General features: G+C 38.6%; 2 protein-coding genes across 4 annotated transcripts; one reads left to right on the forward strand and one right to left on the reverse strand.

Moving 5' to 3' along the window:
• Positions 1-3,357: 3,357 nt before the first annotated feature.
• Positions 3,358-8,833, reverse strand: LOC132971963 (BTB/POZ domain-containing protein 1-like). 2 transcript variants are annotated; one of them, XM_061034805.1, is made up of 8 exons: positions 8,237-8,833; positions 7,261-7,417; positions 6,002-6,107; positions 5,708-5,905; positions 5,355-5,484; positions 5,159-5,246; positions 4,228-4,374; positions 3,358-4,123 (listed from the first exon to the last, which is right to left on the reverse strand). In XM_061034805.1, exons 1-8 carry the CDS (start codon positions 8,659-8,661, stop codon positions 3,965-3,967), a joined length of 1,410 nt encoding a protein of 469 aa, XP_060890788.1. In that variant the 5' UTR covers positions 8,662-8,833; the 3' UTR covers positions 3,358-3,964. The 2 variants fall into 2 exon arrangements, with proteins under 2 accessions (XP_060890788.1, XP_060890781.1); XM_061034798.1 differs by having other exon boundaries at positions 5,355-5,547; positions 8,237-8,832.
• Positions 8,834-9,757: 924 nt separating this feature from the next.
• Positions 9,758-14,560, forward strand: LOC132971924 (transmembrane 6 superfamily member 1-like). Of its 2 annotated transcripts, XM_061034729.1 has the most exons (11): positions 9,774-9,820; positions 9,956-10,031; positions 10,196-10,299; positions 10,633-10,734; positions 10,815-10,914; positions 11,015-11,097; positions 11,317-11,435; positions 11,848-11,952; positions 12,053-12,145; positions 12,230-12,349; positions 13,932-14,560. In XM_061034729.1, exons 2-11 carry the CDS (start codon positions 9,982-9,984, stop codon positions 14,121-14,123), a joined length of 1,068 nt encoding a protein of 355 aa, XP_060890712.1. In that variant the 5' UTR covers positions 9,774-9,820; positions 9,956-9,981; the 3' UTR covers positions 14,124-14,560. The 2 variants fall into 2 exon arrangements, with proteins under 2 accessions (XP_060890701.1, XP_060890712.1); XM_061034718.1 differs by having other exon boundaries at positions 9,758-10,031.
• Positions 14,561-14,839: the final 279 nt, after the last annotated feature.

The following is a 14,839-nucleotide window of genomic DNA, read 5'->3' on the forward strand; positions in this document are numbered from 1 at the left end:
CTTTATAATGCAACTATCATATTTGATTGATTAAGCATTTGATAATCAAAAAGCATAATAAATCTGCACAGTTGTCTTTCCATTCATCAGCGATTAAAACACAACAAACATTATGATGGAAAATTAAGAGAAAGGAAATATTCAATAATGCAACTGAGGGATTAAACTATGAAGTCACCTTTACTTTCCTCTGGTTTCTTTGGCAGGGACAGATGCTGTATACATGGAGAACTGGACAACCATTTTCCAATGCACTGCACGCCAGCAGTTAATGCTAATTTCCAATGCCTGTCCCTGAAAAGGCCTTCAACATAAATGAAATAACATACATGATAAAAAAATACAGTATATGGAGAACAGGCTCACAGTAAGAGCTATGTTACATTTGGTTGAAAGTTGTAAAAACTTTCAAAACTTATCAGCATGCACATATACAGATACAAACCCCACACCTAGCCTACACATACATACACACATGCACACACCCGTAATAAACATTCACTAGTTCATATACGCATAAATACATACATATACAGTACATACTTCTAATATCTAAACACGAAACGATATGATATGATGCAATGTGATATGAGACGAGACGATATTAAACAACACAATATGCCAGGCGACTATACAATTTCATACAAAGCAATATTATGGGATGATTAGTGATACTATAAGATACGACACGATACACTGTAAGATATTATATGATACAATACAATAGTGAACAATAAGATTCACTTTATTACCCGGTATGGAAATTTGTCTTGGACTGAATTGTCGCACTCATTAAACAATACAACAATATAACAAAGCAGTATCTCCATGTCTGTAAACGAATATATGGTGTGAATTTTACACAGGTAGGGATTATCCCTCTTCTTGATTATCTCGTCAGTGGAAATTCACCACATTAAACACATCCAGTATTTTGGATTTAGTCCGAGAAAAAATCCACTATTCTTTTGCCAATGTGTAAAATGTGCATGCACATGTGTCCGCTGTCGATATGCTCTATATGAAAGGCATGTATTCAAATTCATTACTACTTTCTATTCACTGTCTGCACTGTGTAGGTTGCTCATTAATGTTCTAATTTTCATACTGTGACAAAGGTAGGCGTAATGAGCTCTGGCTGCAGCCTACATCCTTCCAGTCATTGCTCTAATCAGTTTTTGTCATTTTATGATTCATTTGTGTTTTTAAGCGCCCAAGTTTTGACTGCTTTCATGTTATATAGTTGGCCTTAATTCATCATTCCACTTTCTGAACCTGCAACATAATAAAACATTTAACCATAACAGGTGGAAAAACTGTTTTCATAATGCTTCAAAATCCTGATACATTTTCTTTCAAGGTCATTTTGAGGATGTTTTGGTTAGGAAAACCGGGCTTTAGTGCGGAGGCAAACTGGGGAGGAAAAAGTAAGGCTGACTCTATAACACTTCCGCCCTGTACAATTTCATGTCATTGGGCTGTCAGAAAACAGCAGAGGCATTAAACCTTTTCCCCGCTGACAGTTTAAAAAGTAGAACACTCAAAAAAACGAGAAAGACTACCCATTCTAGCGTTATCTACCCACCCACACTCACTGAAACAGAATGTAATACAACTACAATCATCAGACAATCACATCACTGTCATGGATTTGTAGTCTAATAGCTGCAAGAAATCATCCACGCTCAAGTTATTCCCAATAAGCTTCATATTTGCCTCGTATGTATCAGTATCACTGGAATCTTCTCTCAATCATCCTTTGAGTTCAGCACAAGGACCTTTTATGAAAACTGTTTTATACCTTTTTTTTTTTTTTTACAAAAAGCAGTTTAAAGCAGAGAGCTGTAGTCTAACTGTACTCCTGGTTTTTGACTGGACTGGTGGGTGGTGAAAACCTGTCTTAAACTGATTTTCTTTCTGTAATAAATGCTGTCTAAGTGGGCAGTCAGTCAGCGGGAGAGGCTCTCAGGTCCCGGTGACTCACCTGGCAGCCTCCGTGGATCGCCCTACTCGTCAAAGCCCACTCACAGCCGTCTAAAGTGGACATGTTTCCAATGGTCTGATTGTGTGGATTATGCAATTTAAGAGCACTTCATCGCTATTCTGCAGACAGCTTTCAGGATGACGGATTTCTGAAGACGTAGAAGCTTCATTTTATGGCAGAATAAGAACAATAAATCTCATATTGAATTGCTGAGATTTTTCCAAGGGGAAACACTGAGCCGATTATTTCCCCCATGTTGTTATAGCTGCAGGTTGATTTAAGGGACTCAATACTGAGCAGCACTTTGCATAATAAACTTGTGGTTTTCAATTGAAAGATTTTTGATCAAATAAAGAGATGAGTCAGTGATTTATTTAGATGTAATAAATAATTATTAACAAGTATTCATTCAATACTTGTTAATAATCTCTCAGTTTATTTTTAGTGCATGCTGGAAAGAACTGAAGAACTGTAGTAGTACTGTTTGTGTTTCCTTCCTGTGTTACGTGTTTATGTTTATGTATGTGTATACCTGTGTACCAACTGTGCAACTGTGTGACAACCAATTCCCCCCTGGGGGACAATGAAGTATTGTTATCTGCAGTAGTAAAAGTTTTAGACATCTGAACCAAAGAACTTCAATTAATGTCTAAACTTCTACTTCAAGGAGCACATATTGTTCTTTTACTCCTCCTCTCCATGCAGCTCTTACTGAATCACTTCCTCATTGGATAAATAAAGTTATGTTTGATTACATTTGATTTATTCTCAGGTCGAGTTTCAGATCCTCTAAAGTTCTGGTATATGGTTTTTATGAGGCAAGTTAATATTATAGCATAATTTTTCTGTTCTTTACAAACATCTCATGACCCCGGGTAAGATAGTTTGATAAGACTAAGCTGGTAAAACTCCACATCAGGGCTACATCAGTGGAAGTCCTTCTCCCACATGGATCCATATTTATAAGCTTTATAATTACTCATCATTGTTTTCTCCTCCACCACTGTGTTACTGTTGACGGCTGGAGCAGCTGAGCCTACGTTTTATTTCAACAATTTAAGGTCAAACGTCATTTTTACAATATTTTTTAATCCTCACAATCCCTTAGATTTAAACCGCATAACTGGAAACTGACCTATCCTCTACAGTCCCAGGTTTAAGTACTCAGAAGCCTGAAAGCTTGTAGTATGGTGTATTTGGCACCATCTAGTAACAGAAAAAGGAATAACAAGTGAATGATCATTACTTCAATGATTCCCCGTGCCTAACTTAAGAGGAGTATATCAGAGGAATCAACCTTAGTTTGGAACAACAATTAACTACCATGAAGTTAACAACAATATCCTTGATTTGAGTATGACAATCTTGAAACATTCTCTTTTTGACTGTTTTTTTATTTACAATTGGATTAAGTGCTAAGCAAACATGAAGTCATAAATTACAACATGTACCACTGGCAGTTACATTAACACACATGGAGCCTTGATACAATGCAAAAAAACAACAACATTGTATTGAAGATGGTCACTGAATAAATGATAACTGTGCTCAATAAAAGATACACAAATATTATACTTTCGGTAAATGCATCAGCAAAAACTGACAAAACAAATTGAAATGGCGTCGACCGCCACAGTTACTGTCTCTGTCTTTCACTCATGCACTGGTGGTCTACTCATAACACCACACAGACACACGTCAGTATTTTGATCATTTACAGCTGTGTTACAGTTTATGCCCAAACATTCTTCTCCCACCCAAGCTGTGATTTAGCACAACTCCGAATCTGTTTCCACATTCCTTAATATGTCTGTGCACAACTGCACACGCGCACACACACACACACTCACACGCACAGTCAAACACACACATTCTATAATCCAAGGGTTCACGAGGCACTACGTATTACTCCAGCAGTCCAGTCTTCCCAGCAGTCTGAGGTCTCCCTGGTCCAGTGTACCTTCACGACATGTATTAAGTCTAGCTGTAGTAGATGATCTCTGGTATCTGCCCGTCCTCCACTGAAGTACCGTTGTTATTTCCAGGTGAGCTAAAAAAGAAGAAGGTTGTCTTGGTCCCTGTTGTTGATTCCTGGGTGACTTTCTTCAGACCTTTCGTGCCATAATGGGAGTCTGGACCCTGAGGTGTAAATTCAAATTCAGTGGAAAGGTCAATCCTACCGTGGTTTAAAATAGATGGTGTTAATTCATGCACGTTCTTAAAACCAGATAATTCAGACCAACCTTTAAGGTGGCACATGCAGTGTAGCTGACACTTGGTAGGATCTCAACAGGCTCCTTGAACATCACTCTGAAAGTGCTCGCTGTGCCGTCGCAGCTGAAGCCTGTGTCGTTCTGACCCAGGGTGATGCGTTTGTCGCTCTCTAAGATCTACAGAACAGGATAAAGTCTTTAATGGTTGAATAACAAGGGGCAGAGGAAGAACCACTCAATACAAACTTTAACTGAGGTGCTTGGGACTCTCAGTTCTTCTGTTTGGTGTTCTGTTTTTGTGGAAAGTAACTGGAAGGATTGGCTGTGCCAAAAATGATCCTCTATGTCATTTTTAAGTGTTGACAATATCCTACTCACTATAGTGATCTCACACTGTAGCACAGTGGAGATGTGACTACATGGGCTATGCTTTAGATCCCCAAAACATCTAGATACTTCACTGATACGAATGACAATCATGTTAATCCTTAAAGACATTTTACACTTTTCATTTAAAAGTAATGTATGCAAATTAGCAGACAGGCTGCTTAAGACTATGTCTTTTTCTGTTACATTGCTTTGTGGTATATTTTATTTCTGTAGTGTTATGTTGTTTTATGTTTCTTAAAACTGTATATTTATTACATTGTACATGTAAAAGCCCAACAAGGAACAAAAGCTACAAATTAGCAAAAGGTATAAATGCTGTGCTATTCTTTAAGTTCATGCTCTGCAGTGGAACTATGTTCAATTGAATCGTCCCCATCAAGCAAAATATTTAAATGCTTAAAAGGTATCTGAAATAAAAGAAAACAGATTATTCTAAATGTTTGTTTGAAACAAGTGTGAGTATCTGTTCTGAATAAAAAATATTCCATTCAAATCAATGAGAAAAACACAAATATTATTGGCAGTGTAAGTTTCTCCATCACCATTTTGACTTCTTACTGACAGAACTCACCTGTATGTTGACCTGATAGTCAGTGGGTCCATGTATTGAACCATACAAGCCGAAACCCACAATGGATATTCTTTTGTTAACATTGAATCTACAGAGGTAGAAACACAATAAGAAAGAGAGAAAAGACGTTTAAATACAATTCCAATCGTTTTGTCTTTTCAGATTAACAATGAACCAGTGATGTTCGTGGTCATACCTGATTCTGTCGCTGGTACCACTGTACCCCCATCGACTCTCAACCTGCTGGAATCTATTAATGCTGCACTCCTCCCCCCTGAGGCAGCAGCGGGGCCTGTCAATGTAGTCGACCCGTGGTTTGGGGTTTACTGTAAAGTGTAAAAACAGATTTACCACGTCCCGATCGAACAATATTCCAGACTGGGCAGGCCCTGTGGCACAAGAAAGAATATCAAGCTGGTTTCTGTGGTTCGAGTTGTATGGAAACATCAGGAACATGACGAATATGTTTAGTAATGGCTGAAATGGTTAGTATAGTGTTGAAAAAAGGCGTACCATTACAGCATTAAGCCTTTTTCATGCTATGCTTACCTGCAGCAAACTCCTCAACAGTCATGAGCGGGAAGCGGATGAGCGGGAGGGCTTTGCCCAGAACCTTCTGTTTGTTCTCCGAGGTCGGGGGAAGCTGTTGTCTGTAACACTCGGCCTCTGCCCATCGTACCACCGCCCCGAACAGACGGTTCTCCCTGATGCTGAGTGTATCTCTTTGTAGCACTGCACATAAGGTGTCTGCACATAAAAACACAGTGGTTACATTTTCATTCATCCAAAATAAAACAAACTTTAAAAAAAATTAAAAAAAAATCAGGTCAATGACTCACATACCGAGGTCAATATCTGTAAAGCCCTCTGCATTTATTGCATCTGCAGTGCTTTTGTCTATGGTGTCCAGGCAGAGACTGGCAAGTTGAGGCTCATCGAATAACCTTGCCTTGATGAAAGCATAAAAAAAAGCATCATTAGCATCTTAAAAATGTCATTTATATGATATGGAACAAAAGAAAATAGCTTAATGTTACACCAATTACTTTTTTTGATGCAACTCTCAAAATAGATCTGTCCATATCTTCTAATCCAACATGATCTGATATTAGAAATCCTACATTTAAGAGTATTCAATTAAGATAACAGTAATGACAAAAAGCTGTGGAAAATTGTCCTTTAAAAGTCATCAAATGTAAACAAATGAATAAAAGTACTAGTAGAAAAATCAACGACACAGTTAATTAAGAGTACACAGCTAGGAGTGTTACTTTTGTTTTCTCTGGGCTGCTTTATAGAAAGCTTCTCTTTCTTTGGCAGCGATGGACTGAAAAGAGAGTTTTGATCAGAAAGCTGCTGTACAAGCAGCAGCCTGATGTTTCAGCCAGCAGTGGAACAAAAAAAAGCTGATATCAAACAAACAGCAGCACAATCCAAAAATAGAACAGAGGATGTCATGAGAACTCAACTATCGATGCTTGGATGACAGTTTGGTGTCGACACAGTAAAAAAATAATAAAAATGGCTTCCTCCTCCACTATCTAAGCAGTCTGATAGTTTCCAGCAGATAAATAAGCGGTGCAGAATTCTTATTAGATTATTTCAAATACTGCCCCAGAGAAGACCCTTACAAATCACATCAAGCTGTTATTGAAACCATCTACTGCTGCCCTGCTTCACCATGTTGGTGCTTTATGTCTTAAGAGGGGAAATACTGTCAATGTATTTATCACTTTATCCTCGTTTCTAGCCAAGCTAAGCGTTTTATTGGTCTGAGATGAGACTTTGATATAAACTCATGAAACATGAGGTTAAATTGTATATAATTTTGGGTGCTATAAGCATCCAATTAAAAACCTCAATAAAGGAATGTGAGCTTACCAATAAAGACAGATCTGACTGTCTCTTAATAATCAGCAATTATTTTTTTTTTTTTACAGTTTTCATAGGGACTTTATTTTGGTAGAAACAAGATCACGTAAATGCTGTTTTCTCTAACTTCTGTGCTTTGTTTAGATCAATACACCATCAAGTTGGCAACCCACAGGTGCTGTGAAGGTGTCAAGTGAGTGTACTAAATAGTAGCTGTGAGGGATAATAACCTGAGTGAGGAGCATGAATGCGTTGTCGGCTCTGAGATGCTTGGTTAGGAACTCCACACAGTGACTCTCCAGAGCGGGGACGGCGTACTTCTTCGCCGTGTACAAAGTCGTCATCACAGTCTCCGGACCAATGTGGACCTCATCAGAATAAAGGAACCTGTAGAGAGGTAAGATCAGTTAGTCATGCAAAGTGTAAACCTGCCTACTTTTATCTAATGTACCCGACTGTAAGGTGTACAAAGACTTTGGGTTAAGCTCTGCTTCATGTACCCAAGAGACCAGCTTCTCCTGTTCACTGAGAACAATCCTACAGAGCATCTTGAATACTACACAGTACAATGTTTTCATAAATAAAATAAATCTGTCATATATTACACTATAAAGGTTTGGCCTCACTAATCAAGGTGTTACCATAATATTGCAAATTCCAAGATCATTCTAATAGGTCTGAGATCACAAGTCCACAGCAAATACAATTGATGCATCTGACAATATATTATTTTTAAACTATTTATAGTTTGGTCTGATTCTGGGAATACTCATTGAGTATTGGGGGGAAATGCTGTCAGAGTACCTTTAGATGCATGTTTTAATAGGCTTGTTTCATAAAACCAACACACACAATCACTGTCACAAGAAAATAGTAAAATCCTCTTAACAATTTCGAAGCTAAATTCTGAGAATATTTGTCACATAAGCTCCACTTTGAAAATAAGTTGATTATAAATTGCAGTCCCAGACTTGTTTTTTTTGTTGTTGTTGTTAAGAATGACTAACCCATAAATCAACTCTTTGTTTCGGGTCCACTGTGCACATTTTTAGCTGCTGCTTCTGAGCCAGGGACTGTATGCAATGGTTACATGTTAAATACACCCACTGATCATTTCTAGTATGAAGTGCAATTCATGATTAACACATTAAATAGGGACTGGATACATGTTTGATAACTTTGTAGTTCTCTAAGTGTTGTCCTTACCTGAGCAGGGCGAGGAAGGCTGCAGGCTCCACATCAGGCAGCTCGATTTCAGTCGACGTTGTGGCCATGCCTCCGTTAAACATGGCATCAAACACAGCACTGCCCGCGGCCAGGACGAATTTATGGGCCGGTATCCTCTGGGCCTGTCTGCCCTTCCCAACGATGAACCTGACGTCGCTGAGCAGCTCGTTGTTGAAGAGGAAGGCGAAGCGCTCCTTCAGAGAGCTCTTCGTCGCCTGCCAGTTGTACATGGGCTCCCGGTGAAGGCCGAGGACGGGCGGGGAGGCGGACCGGGCAGGGCCGGAGGCTGGCACGTTGGAGAGCCCAGCTGCGGCTCCACACTGAGCCGAGTTGGACGCTGCCTCCTGACCGTCATGGTTTGACGCCAAGCCGCCGCCGACACTCCCGCCGCTCCCGGTCGCCATAACAACACCCTTCTATTTTGTATTCCGTGTATTTAAGGACCGTTATCGACACATCAATATGCACCGACCGCACCTTAAAGTGAATTTATTTATTTACGTGGTATCCATCGCTGTAGACGCCATCACTCTTTGATGTGTGGCTAGCTTCTTGCTAGCTTACTAAGATTCACGCATGCGCACAAAACCTCTCAACACACTTTTTTTTCCGCCATTAAACTTTATTGATGAAAGGCTGACGGCAAAGCAAGAACAAAGAACAATATAAACGCAATTGATTCTCAGAATAACGAATAATTATGGAAGCCCATTTCCGCCAGTTAAAAAAATCAAAATGAAAATAATAAAGCCAAAATTATGAGATAAAAAGTCAAAATAATGAGATGAAAAGTCGAAATTATGAGAACTAAAGTCGAAATTATGAGATTGAAATTATGATACTTTATTATTTTTTTTTACTGGCGGAAATGGGCTTCCATAAATAATAAATAACAGTGATCATTTATTTTTAAATAGGAGGAAAAACGTACAAATAATCGTATTTCCTTGTTTTCAATTCTAATTTTATGTGGATTTATTAAAATGCAGCATAATGCTATTAATTTAATAAAATTAATTGAATTGATTTTTTTTTGGAATTGACAGCATTGCCTTCTATACTGGGTATTATTATTCACTTATTAAATTAAAAAGAAGTCTTGCTGCCTGCTTCAAGTTTTGCAATCCACCGCTAGATGGCAGGGTCGCGGGACCTCATCTGAGGAACATAAACAAAATCTAAGGGCCTATTCATATTAATGGAAAAACAAACTAGGATTATTCTACTTAACAAAATAGAATATCTTTGGTATACGCAGATAGGCTATACCTATTTACAGTCTATGAGATACACAATTATTCTCCTTTCTGCTTTACAGTTATTCAGAATATGTGTGTGTGTGTGTGTGTGTGTCTGTGTGTGTGTGTCTATGTGTGTGTGTGTCTATGTGTGTGTGTGTGTCTGTGTGTGTGTGTGTGTGTGTGTCTGTGTGTGTGTGTCTATGTGTGTGTGTGTGTGTGTGAGTGACAGAAGGTAGCAGATAGAGGTAAGCTACAGTAGAGGAGGAGAGATCGAGAAGACAGAGCATGGAGAGTATTCATGTAGCGACAGTAGTGTGACACGGTGACTTTTCTCCTCGGCCATTATAATATCACTCATCACTAAACATGGGGATTATCATATGAATTTTTTTTTTGTTGTACTTCTCTATCCTCGCATAAACTACTCCAAACTTGTCCGCGATGAACGTGTCTGCAGGGACAGGGGTGTTTGTGCTCTCCTTGATGTCCATCCCCATCTGCTACTTATTCAACTACCTCATTCACAACAACAGGTGAGTTAAAACACAACTAGCCTACCACAACTTTGTTTTCCAAAAGGTTAAATCTAACTTCTCCGCTACAAGTGGCTGTTTGTTTAGTGGAACCCATAACATCAATACATTTGTTGTCTTAATTCCTTTAAGTTTCTTTCACGTGTTTTTTCTTTTAAATCAAGTGCTGAAGCTTTCTTCTTCGCTGGTTGCATAACAGTCCTCATCCTCGCCATTTCGGCACGTTTTATACTCAAAAAGAAGGCTCCAGTAGATCCTGTTTTCTATGGTATGATAAAAAAAATGCACTTTCTTTCCCTTTTCTCTTTATTTTATTTTGTAGCCGTCTTTCTGTAGAAAACGTTTTCACTGAACATTATGAGCAAGGATTGTTTAGGTTCTGTCTTACTTTTAAAATGAAAATATCAGAATATTCATTTTTTTTAATGTTAATGTATGTTTTGTGAGTTTTTAGAGTAGGCCTATTTGGTTGGTTAAATGTGAAAAAAAAAGAAAAAAGAAACATGTTTTCATTCTTGGCTTTACCTTGAGAACACCACAAGTTCTTGCAGTCATTTGTCTCGTCTAATAACACATTAAATGCATGAATCTATCTGTTTAGTGTTTGCAGTGCATGCTTTCCTCAGTGTTGTGAATCTGATCATCGGGTTGGAGCAGGACAACATCATTGATGGATTTGTGACATTTTATCTCAAAGAGGCAAGTGCTATGCTCTGATTACTGTAGATGTCAACAAGTCTCTCACAATTTTGTACTGATACGTTTTCCTTATGTTTCAGGCAGACCCACACATAAATACAGCACATGGGCACATGATCTCGTTCTGGGACGGCTGTGTGCACTATCTCATGTATCTGCTCATGATTGCTGCAATTACATGGGGGTAAGAGCTGCATTATACACACATCTATCTATCGATCTGTCTGTCTGTCTGTCTGTCTGTCTGTCTATCTATCAATGGTACATGTTTTTTTCTCTCACAGGGACAGTTACAGAGCCATTGGACTTTACTGGGTGGGATCTTTTCTCATGCGTGCCATAGTCTACATTCTTGGGAATGCTGTGGGTTAGTACACTAAAAATAATGGGATGCTTTTAGAAAGCATTTTGTAGTGTAACCAATGAAACCCCTCCCATCGTTTTCCAATAATTTTGTAAACCAGAATTACACACAAATGGAAAACCATGAATATTATTATACCTTAATATTATAATATGAACTAATAGTCATTTTGGTGTGGCGGTTTTCACAAAGTGAAATGTTATCTGGCTGTGTTGTTCACAGGGAAATACGGGACTCACGTTGGTCCTCTGTTCCTCCTCCACATGCTGTATATCTCAGTCACTGTCTGGGCTTGCTTTTGCATCTTCAGCCAGCCATCCATAAGGGATGTTCAGCTGACGGTAAGTCAGGATCAAGAATGGCAGTTAAATAATATTAAGCAAGATCAGAAAGGGGAACTGCCAAGGAAGTACTAAAAAGTACCTTGTTTTTGAAAGAAGCAGGGAATGGGTAGCAAGTTCTTGACATATTGTGCAGGGTATTGGTTCTCTTATTGTTTTTTTTGTGTCTCTATGATTTATAATATTTTAGTCCTACACCTGCCTTTAGTCCTCCTTGAAAACATGGTTTAATTTCCACTCCACTACAGGACTACAACTATTGTCCCAGCTCTGATCAATCCAAGCTTTGTGGATTATTCTTTTTTAGAAAGAATCAGCATCAAATATTCTTTAAAAGCCGAACCACACATGTCAATACCAACTTATGTGATGTAGAGCCGTGTTTGAACATCCTATTGTTGCTTTCTCTCAGAACAATCGGGAGGCTGAGAGAAAAAGTTTACTCCACAGACCTCTGGACTTACTGTTCATCATCTACCTTATCCCTGCTTTCGCTTTCTGTGTTTTCAGGGGCCTGGTAAGAAAGCATAACATGATCAAATACACGATGCCCACAATGTGGTAGAATCATTTCTTTATGTAGGCCTCCTCTGTATTTCCCCGTGTTTGTGTTTCAGATTGTTCTTGACTGTTCCAGTAATTGGTGTCAAGAATACACACGACAATATGAACCATACCTGAAAGACCCTTCAGCCTATCCTAAAGTGCAGGTAGCTCAGCAGAACACCAAACTTCCAACCTTACAATGCCATAAACACATTGTTGAAGTGATACAATGCATCAACCATCTCTAGATGCTGGTGAACATGCTGTACTCTGGACCATATTACATCATTACTCTGTATGGGCTGATGGTTCCTGGTTGTGAATGGGTTCCAGACCTGACTCTGGTGCACTCAGGAGCATTGGCACAGGTACGTCCTGCAGGTTCTTCCTTGCTCTTTGCTGGTTACCAACTAGGAAAAACTAAGTCTTGTTTTGTTAAAGGTTCTGTTTTACTCCACAATGCTATCACTTGTCAAAGTGAAAACACTTAAACTGAACTTTAGAAAGTAAAATAAAACTAACTTGATATGATACAATACTGTATCTATATGATACGACTCTGTACTTCCCAATATGATTTATGTAGGCTAATTCCATACTAAACCAAACCATACCATATGGGCGGCTGTGGCTCAGTTGATAGAGACAACCGGAAGGTTGGGGGTTTGGGGAACTTAACCCCAAGTTGCTCCTGCAGCTTTGTCGGCGGCGTGCGAATGTGTATGAATGTGATCAGCTACTTCTGATGGTCACTTTACAAAGTAGCCTCCACCATCAGTGTGTGAATGGGTAGGTGTGACATGTGGTGTAACAGCCCTTTGAGTAGTCAGAAGACTATAAAAGCGCAATACAAGCTCTCAAGTCCATTTACCATACCATACAACAAGACAAGACACGACCCAACACAATAAGAGAAGATAAGATAACACCAAGACAATGTTAAGGGATATAAGAGAGCACCATAAAGCTATTGAACAAAGCCTCAAGACTTTTTATTTCAATTGATGTAACAACTTTTTTTTTTAACTGTGAAACATTGTAGCTCTCTGTATGTTTTTCCAGAAATTAAAATCTCACACCCTGCATTTGGAATATGAATCTGAATGGCAGTGCCAACAAAACAAGCTTCGATTTGAACAGTGCAGGGAAGCTCTCTAACTACATTCTATAAATGACTATGCTGTCAAATAAACCTGGTATTTAAAAGAAATTAACAATCTGATTGGCTGACCCCCAAGTTTATTCATAGATAATGGAGATTACTCTCTGTTTATAATGTGCTGTCACCATTAGGTCTTCATGGCCAGATATGGTCTGAATCAATGCCATACACAATATCTGTTTTCATCTTTAAAAAAAGTAACTCTATTAATGGGTTGAAGCAGATAGTGCAGCATCAAATCTCAAAAATACAAAGCAGCCGTTGTGCTCAAACTGCATGCCAGCGCGTCACTCATCATCGGGACAGGGGCAGGAGCTGACTTCAGACTGAGAGGAATGATGGTATTGGAGGTATTCACTTAAATGTCAGCTGTTCTGCCAGGCTATAAATAGGCAAGCTGATGCTTTGACAGCCCTGATTGCTATGAGACATGTTGTGTCTCTTTTTCTGTGACTTCTATGAAACAGTGAGTAAAAACAGAACACTCTGCAAATTGGAAAATACATGAGAATAAGTTGGAACAAACATATGTTCCCTGATTCTATTCTATTTTTACAACAACCCTTTTACTTACCCTGTATGAACTGTTCAATGATGGCCCGACTACATGTGCAAATATTGTGAAACTACAGTCATTTAAACCATTGCTATTGAGAGGACTTTGATCAACTACTATTAAGTAGGCTAGAAAAAGTTCATCTTCATGATGGTGATCTGAGAAAACAATAACCCTGTTTTCGTGAATAAACTAATTGTGAAGCTTTCACCCTCTCTGCTTCTCTTCACAGGCCCAGTTTTCTCATATCGGAGCGTCTCTTCACACACGGACACCGTTCTCCTACAGAGTGCCTGCTGACAGCCAGCTGGTCTTCTTGCTAGTCAATATCCTGTATGTTCTGGTGCCCCAGGCTTTGTGCTATCGTTGCTGCACCAGGCCTGCCTTCTTCCTCAGGCGAACACCAGACAAAAAGACTGAATAACAGAGAGTGCCATGGATGATGAGGATGCCTGACTTAAAGGGCTAAAGTTTGCAGCTATTAGTAGTTTTGCATTTGGAGAGAATTTGCCTCTAGTCGACTTGATGACAGTTTAGTGGATTCATTGGAAAAATGACAAAATGATCCAGTGTCAGAGTTTGTGTAGTCTTGCATGAATGTTATTTATTTTATTTTTTTTGCTTATTGTGAAAATGTGAGCATAAAAAGTAAAAAAGCAAGTTAGCACTGGAAGGCACCCATTGTAACACAGTAGACATGCAGTTTTTCTTTAGGACTGTATGGCATTCAAACTACTTGACAACACTTATTTTTGTTGTATTTTTTTGTAAAGTTTCTTTTTAGGTTAAAAAAATGCTTTGATGTTGGCACTGTTCAGTGCCTTTTTGCCAATTGGTCGGCTAGTAAAATCATAAAATCATTCAAATGGGTCTGTGTTCTTTTTGTAATTTAGAAATTATAACACTATTTTTACTATGTACACTTTTTTTTTATCATCATTGAAATTCAAACACAAACTCCCATTAGTTAAAAAATGTTTTAATTGATTGTAGTTTAATGAGTGTGAGAGGAGGAAGGGGAAATTTCCAACCATTAAAGATTTACTACACTGCACAGAATATTCTGAGAACTGGAGAAAAATACAATGAATTAATGACATTTAAAAAACAAAGAAAAAGAAAATAATAATAGGTGCATAT

The sequence above is a fragment of the Labrus mixtus genome, chromosome 1, assembly GCF_963584025.1.
Source record: "Labrus mixtus chromosome 1, fLabMix1.1, whole genome shotgun sequence".
In the NCBI taxonomy this organism is placed as follows: Eukaryota; Metazoa; Chordata; class Actinopteri; order Labriformes; family Labridae; genus Labrus; species Labrus mixtus.